Here is a 7,725-nt window from a genome sequence, read left to right as displayed (position 1 = left end):
TATTAAATCGTCAGGCATTTTCTTGACGGCAAAGTTCTCGCGGTGGATGTTGAAATGCGTACATTAATTTCTGGAGCAACCTCTCTATTTCGTGCAATTACACCGTTATGTCAGCTTGTCATTGCTCTAGCACCGTCTGTACAAACTCAGACGCATTATATCCAGTCGAGGGCATTCTCTTCGATAAATACATTCAGAAGCTGAAATATGTGCTCTCCTGTAGTTCCTGTTGGTAGCGGTTTACAGAACAGAAAGTCTTCATGGGACATGCCCTCAAACTCGTATCTAACGTAAACGAGCAAATTGGCCAAATCGACTACAGACTCATCTAATTGCAGTGAAAAACATCTGCTCCTCTTAACGCGCTCTATCAGTGTACTTTTGATTATAATCCTTCATTTCAATAATTCTATGAATGAGTTCAGGGGGAGGGGGGCAGCAGGTCGAGCTATTTAGCAGCTTTTTCTCCACACATAATACGTGTCAGCTCTTTTGCCAACGGTAAATAAGGTTCTTCAAAAATAGTGTAGCTTACCTGCTTTAGCAATACGCAAGCTTGCATTTTTCAGCGTTTCCGTTTTTATTTCCGTATTTATTTGTTTTTATTTCATGCGCATGGGAGCGAAACACAGAGACGCTCGGTGTATTTTTCTCAAATTAGAACAGTTCTGTGTGCTCACAAGATTACCGGCGTTCGTAGCACGTATTTCTATGCATTCCTGTGTTTAGAACGTTGGCATAGTTCCAAAATCACGTACATTCTTTGTTCTCCCTATTTGCTGGAGATGCAGTAGCTTTTTTTAAATACAATTGGTCACTTGCATCCGTAGCACGCATTCCTATAGAGTGGTATAGAATTACAGAGTATCTCTTGTGTCCACTGAAGTATTAGCGCGCACTGTATCGTAGTACGTAGGCTGCGTGTTCGACACGTATTAAAATACAAAATATGAAAACCGATCCCGATTTTTCAGCGCACATGACACAGTTCCAGGGTCATTTGGCGTACCACTTGGCGGCACTCCACGTACCACTGCCGGTACGCGTACCACAGTTTGAGAACCACTGCTTTAGAGGACTATTATACATATATGGTTAGAGGTCTATTATACGGATAACTTTAGAGGACTATTATAGGTATATGGTTAGAGATCTATTATACGGATAACTTTAGAGGACTATTATACATACATGGTTAGGGGTCTATTATACATCAAAGATAGGTTTTTTAGGTGTAGAAACTAGTAAAGCAAGCCAATGATTTGGTTTAGAAATGTATTCTGAAAATACACATTTACACCTGAAAAATATGTATTTCAAATTATACATTGTATACAATCAATCAAAAATCAACATATGGGCAACAATCATAAAAAACACAACTAGTCTTAAACTTCAGCTACAAATTCTGTATACAGTATAGTAATGACAAACCCAAACTAATTACATTAACACACTAACTCAAAACCACATTTTGATTCAAATATAAATTTTAAAATGTACAGATGCAGCCATTCAAAATGCACGGTACAAACCCGCGGTACGGTAAACTACCCACAAGCCACCGCAGGGCACCGCGGTAAGTGATTGGCTGGTTGGTAGTGAAAAGATTTAATCATTTAATCTCTTTACTGTGCACATTTTAATCCGCTTAGTTTTGAATATTTATATGGAATTTTACCACTAAAGGGAAATTTTAGTAGCTGAGCATAAAAAGAAGAGGAGCATAACACATCTGAAGGTCATAAACGATATTAATTTAGGAACATAAACATTAATGTATGTACGTAAACTGTACTGTGTATGGCTGGTCTTGGTTGTTTAAAGAAAAAATACACACCAGTCTTCCATTTCTCCCTAAACATTTTAAGCATGAAAGTTTTATGAAACGGTACCCAAATATGCGATTGCTGTATAAAATAAATTTTAATTTAAAACAAATATTTAACACAAAAATTAAGCTGTTTACATCTTCCGCCTGAGAACAGTCACCCGTTGCTACCCAATGCAGAAACACAGCCACTAACTAGCAAAGAGAGGACATTAGCTAGCCAATATGATAAAGAAATAAATGATTATTTTGTTTTTTTCTTTTGCACATTTATTTGAACATTTCCATCGATTGTACAAGCACTTGGAAACTGTCCAATCCCTAGTTCATCAGGCATTTTCTTTTACACTGCGGGCATTCTCCCGGTCTGGCACCTTCTAGGTCTGTGTCTTCTAGGATATAATGCCAGCGAACTCTTGTTTTTATGTCCACTATAACAGACATTCTCCTTTGCTTTTAACCGAGCATTTAATAATTTCCTAAAATGAAAATGATTTACTTTATTTCCCTCACGGGATCAATAAAAGTATCTATCATCTATCTAAACAATGGGACAGAATTCTGGGGTCTCCCTATACCAGAGATTATGGTAGGGCTTCAGAATGGTGATTGGCTGACACCAATTGGAGGAAAAAAGACGTGCTGGTTTGCTATACATACTGTACCAGGAAGAGGATTTCTTTCTATTCGAAACGTGTATTTTAAAAGTTTAATTAAGAAGTAAAAACCTTACAGCGTACACAGATTTCTAAACTGATCAAGATCGTTATCTTTGTCTTATGCATAATAATGTTCACCGCTCTGTCCAGCAAATTAATAATAAACTTTATTTTATATAGCGTTTTAAACGTTTTAAGTAATTGGATTGCTCATAAACCTAATCACTTATTCTACATAAACACAGCGTAATTTCTCTCTGAAAATGCTTTTTCTTTTTATTTAGGCTCAGATTTCAACTATAGATCGTATTATTAATAACCATAATAACGACCAACCAACAAAAACAACCATATAAACATAATACCAACCAAAAACATAGTTAACAACCACAATACAAAATCAAATATATCAAACCATTAAACTCTTATCATAATCCCGCCCCTTTAGCAAAACCAAACCCTCCTCCCATCCCAGTTTATCCTCTTTATTATAAACAAAATCCACCTCAGTTTTCAACATAAAGCATTACACAAAATCAATACCTCAACACTCCATACTCAACAATGATAATTCACAAACAGCCAGAACATGTAACTCCAGATTTACAAATAGACCTCATTTCCATAGCCCCGCCCCTTAAGCAAAACCAACATTCCTCCCCTGTTTTCTAAAGAAATGTTTCCAGTAACTCGAGGGAACAACTTTGCAGATGCAACTGTCAGGTGAGCAGTACTTGTAGAACAGGAGTCTGAGACCCCTGTGAAACCTCTGTTGGTGAAAAGGGGACAGCCACAGGACATTCAGGCTGAGGCCTCTAAAACAAAAAAGGACATGGTTAGAAAAGCGTTCGGGGCTGATGATGATGGGGTGTGGTGCTGCCAGCACACTGGACGCCCTGCATGCCCTCACAGCCTAATGCCCTTTGTAGCCCCACAAATGCACTCTGTCGGACACCCAGGTGGGAATCAAAAGGTGTGCCGGTTACCCAAAACTGGGTGAGAACCGGGTTTGAAGCAGTAGCCACTTATGTGGTATCTCAATGTAATTTTGTTATCAAAGGAACTCAACTACAGTTCAGGTGAGGGTGCTACAGCTCAAAAGGCCTGCTCCTGAGGAACCTTTCAAACCTGGCAAATTGACAATTGTAAAGGGAAACCTGGGCTCTTATAATCTGTTTTCCCAGTGGGTTGCTGCCACTGGCTCTGTGTCTACCAAACACTTGATAACAGAGATAAGCCCTCGGTGGGCACTGCCCTGCCCCTTGTATTATGATCAAGGAACACACTTCACAGGGAAGGTGTGTCAGGCTGTGGCTGCATTGTTCCGAGTGAGATGGACTGAGATCATCCTCAGTCTGCTGGAACAGTGGAATGAAGGAACAGATCTCTGAAAGATCGACTAGACATCAGACTGAAGGAACGCCATGGGATGCAGGCTGGATCAAACAGAACTGTGTAACAGAGCCTGTTTGATATCATCACGGGCCAATCAATGAAACTTCCTGGAGGGACGAATTTAGCTAATGGATTGTTGAATTTGCTAATTCTCTATTGTAGTATTGTAGGTTGCTAGGACTTAGCAAAGAACATCTATGATGAAGAAAAATATATATCATAATTATAATCCAGATGATTGGGGCATTGGTGCATGGCTACAGTCTGTGCTAGGAACCTGGAGAGGGTCTCTGGTTCAATACATATTTGTGGGTCTGGTATTATTCGTTATGATCATACTGTTAATATCCTGCTTGAAAAACATGTGGACTAAAGCTGCTGCTTCTGTGCTAATTGTATGCCCTGAAGGGATCATGAAGGTCAAAAAATGATTTCATGGGAAAGGTTCTCTTATCTAGTGGCAGAACCTGATGGGTAGACCAATATAGTTTTAGGGGGGGTTACCCTTGGGAGTGATTCCCATAGATGCACATTATTATTATGGTTTGTTTGTTTATAATAAGATGTTTTGCAGGAACGGACCAAAGAGAAATTTTACAACTTCAGCTAGAATTGTTCTGCAAAACGGCACAGCTGAGGCAGTGGAACAATGTGTAGATTTTTCTAAGAGTTATTACCCAGCTGTTGACCAATCTTGTAAAAAACCCCTAAGAAAAATGCTGGGCTCCAGCCCACAGGGATTTACCTGTGCTGTAAGAACTAATGCGTGAATAAGGAGACTGGATTCTGGTGAAAGACAGGAAAAAGAGGTGTTCGCTCAGGTGGAGGGGGCCGTGCCAGGTGCCCTGAATTCATGGTTCCCATTTTAAAAAGGTCACAAACGAACTGAGCAAAGAGCAGGAGTGATGTCTCCACAGGGATAGATGGGGATCACATGCTTGGGACTGATGTGCACAGCCTTTTTCCTTTTTATGTGGAAGCCTGTCACCCAGAAGCCCAGAAAGAGGAAGAATCTAAACGCGAAGCCTCTTTGTATACAAACTGGCTGAATGAAACTGATAATGAGGGGGATATGAGTAATTTGTGGTACAAATTTATAAATCATACTGTAAAGTTAAAGAAATTTAATGCATCTTGTTATGTATGTGCTTTAATGCCTCATTCTACAGCCTCACCCATTTCTCTCCTGGTTAGAATCACTGTTTGGGCCAGGGGGAATGTTTTTCTTTAAGTTACTAACACCAATTATAGTAGCTGTGATACTTGTCTTTCTGTTTTTGTGTTGCTGTACAAAATATATTATTCCAATGCTTTGAAATATGGTAACGAATGTTTGCGCATCAGTATGTTCTGGTAAGAACGCAAGAATCTGAAGTATGGGAGCCTCCTGGGAGTCCATATGAAGAATCTAACTTTTAATCATTTTCAAGAATAAAAAGGAGGGAATTGAAGTGGAAATCTAATAAGTAAATTGATTCTTAAAAATGTAGAGAGCTTTGAAAAAAAAAATATATTTCCATGACAGGAACCATTATATAAAATAGTTTATCCTAGATCCTTGAAGCTTTATTAGGGCAGTGCAGTAGGGCTAAAAATTAACAGTGTTAGTGGGCCAGCAGGATTTGTGCAAATTATAGGTAGTCACAAAGAGACTAGGATTCACTTGAAATTCATGACATGGGACACCGAAACAGGGGAGAGGCTTTATGTAGTAAGCGTTCAGTCTCAATCTACGCAGTCTGTGCTGCTGGTAGAGGTGGTTGTGAACACTTGTCTTCCCAGACTAGTACTGGGATCTCCAGTCTCAATCCTAATACTTCCCATGACTGTCCACTACCACTACTGTGAAACCAACACCCATAAGACAAGACCTCCGAGATTCTAACTGCACCATTATTCACTGATGTTTGTGCACCAGTATTGTTCCTCTGGTGAGGAAGGGAAGGCCTACTTTATACCAAGCCCCTGTTGACAATTCCTTCCTTGTGTTTCTTTTAATCAGTTTGTGTAGCCTAGAATAGGACATCAGATCTCACTCTTACTGGGCACTACAGTAGCAACTCACACTCCATAAGCACTACCCCTCTCGGAAATGGGAGGATTGCCAGTATATTGAACACCTCTGTCTCTCCCCCAGTAAAGAGTGTCACACTGCCCTGCCCAAGGAACAGTGCAGCCATCTTCCCCCAGTACAACGCTTTGTTATTCCAGCCATTTTCAGTCCTCATTGGCAGCAAGACAGGAAGCATTCTTGACAGGGGAACCCCCACAAATACTTTCATTGATTAGTGGGTCTCACTTCCCTTGAATTCCTCCACCCCATTCAAACCTATAAACCATAAAGAAACAAGGGCAGGCAGAAGGGTCTTTCACAGCTTTATTGAGATGTTGCCATTACAAGGCGAGTGGAGGCAGGAGAGTCACAAGGGCCAGGCTGGAGCCTTCATTCAGGCACCTGGGGAGGAAGAAGGAGAACAATGCAGCTGAACTGCAGGACACCCACCCCTACAGGAGCTCCTCCTGCCAGACCCTACCTGTCCACTGGCCAACATCTCCAAAGTCCTCTGCTCCCTCCACATCCTCACTGGTGCTCTCAGCATCTTCACTGGAGATCTGAGGGTCTCCCTCCTCATCCTCAGTCCAGTCAGCTCCCACATCCAGAGGAGCTTCTACTGGTGCCACAGCCACCCGACTGCTGGTCACCAGGCTCCTGGTACCTGTGGACAAGTAACACCCAGGAGTGAGGGATCTGCTATACCCAGAGACCCACAGTCTACTCATCTACACAGTCCCTTTGTCAGGCACGGGATCATTCCTCAGTTGTCCAAGCATGGTTGTCTCCTGGGCAGAGATGCATCCACAAGGGATAGAGAACCAGACCCACCTTCATTCTGACTGCCAGCACACCTGGACTCACAGCAGGCACAGACCTCATGGTCACCATACAGCTCCTCCCACCTGGAGGAGAGGAGGACAGGTGAGGCCTCCACCTGGCATGTCCCAGAGCACCCTCAGCAGGCTCCTTGCAGAAGTACCTCTTAGCCTCCCTGTTGTAGTTGCAGGACTTGGTCCCTGGTGTTGCTTTAGCAGGAGCCACAGCCATGACAGTGCATGTACAGCTCAGTCACTTCATGCTGCAAGAGGGAAGGTCAACAGCATTAAGGGATCAAGGCCAATAGAGGGACAGAGAAGGACCTTCTGCCATCAGTGAAGGCAAGCTGGCAGCTCTAGGCACTACAGCTGTCACAGTCTGGTTCACATCTAGATCATGGACGTGAAAGCAGACCATGGATCAGTAGAGCAGGAAGGCTGAGCAGCCTTTGAGAGCAGTACCTTCCTGGACAGCTTCTTCTGGAAGAGGAAGGCATCAATCGTGAAGCGGAGCACATCCTTCTGCTTGGAGGGGACAAACCTGGACAGGCAGCCATCTGCCTTGCTGTCCACCATGCACCTGGGGACAAGGATGAACCCCTGCAGGCTCTCGGGGCTCCTGCCCACCTGTCCTTCCAGAAGGGGCCGTACCCCAAGTTATCGATCACAGGGAAACAGGGCTGCAAGTGCTGGTCCGGTTTCTCGGTTACGTAACACGAGTGGATGTACAGCCTCTGCTCCGCTGTGGCAAAGTAGGCAGTGGCCTGGAAGTACATGGGCTGACCCAGGAAGTACTCATCCTTAGGAGAGAGCCGGACCCAGTGGGCTGGAGAGAGAGAGGCAGCATTACACCTGCACACAGCACCCCCTGCTGCCAGGAGGAGCCACTCGCTCAAGGAGCTTACAGTTGGTGGTGAGCAGGACAAAGCTGTGCTTGTTCTTCAGGTCCTTGAAGAAGGTCCTTCTCCT

The 7,725-nt window shown here is 43.0% G+C and overlaps 1 protein-coding gene across 1 annotated transcript; it reads right to left on the bottom strand.

The window, feature by feature from the left end:
• Positions 1–6,390: 6,390 nt before the first annotated feature.
• LOC148666458 (uncharacterized) lies at positions 6,391–7,582 on the bottom strand. Its single transcript, XM_088630976.1, has 4 exons — positions 7,219–7,582; positions 6,921–7,019; positions 6,770–6,843; positions 6,391–6,602 (listed from the first exon to the last, which is right to left on the bottom strand). The coding sequence occupies exons 2-4, from the start codon at positions 6,986–6,988 to the stop codon at positions 6,391–6,393; spliced, it is 354 nt and encodes a 117-aa protein (XP_088487102.1). The 5' UTR covers positions 6,989–7,019; positions 7,219–7,582.
• Between the last annotated feature and the right edge of the window lie 143 nt (positions 7,583–7,725).

This window comes from Lepisosteus platostomus, chromosome 5, assembly GCF_059453375.1.
Source record: "Lepisosteus platostomus isolate fLepPlt1 chromosome 5, fLepPlt1.hap1, whole genome shotgun sequence".
In the NCBI taxonomy this organism is placed as follows: domain Eukaryota; kingdom Metazoa; phylum Chordata; class Actinopteri; order Semionotiformes; family Lepisosteidae; genus Lepisosteus; species Lepisosteus platostomus.
The sequence above is the reverse complement of the archived record's forward strand: the minus strand, read 5'-3'. Positions and strand labels throughout refer to the sequence as shown.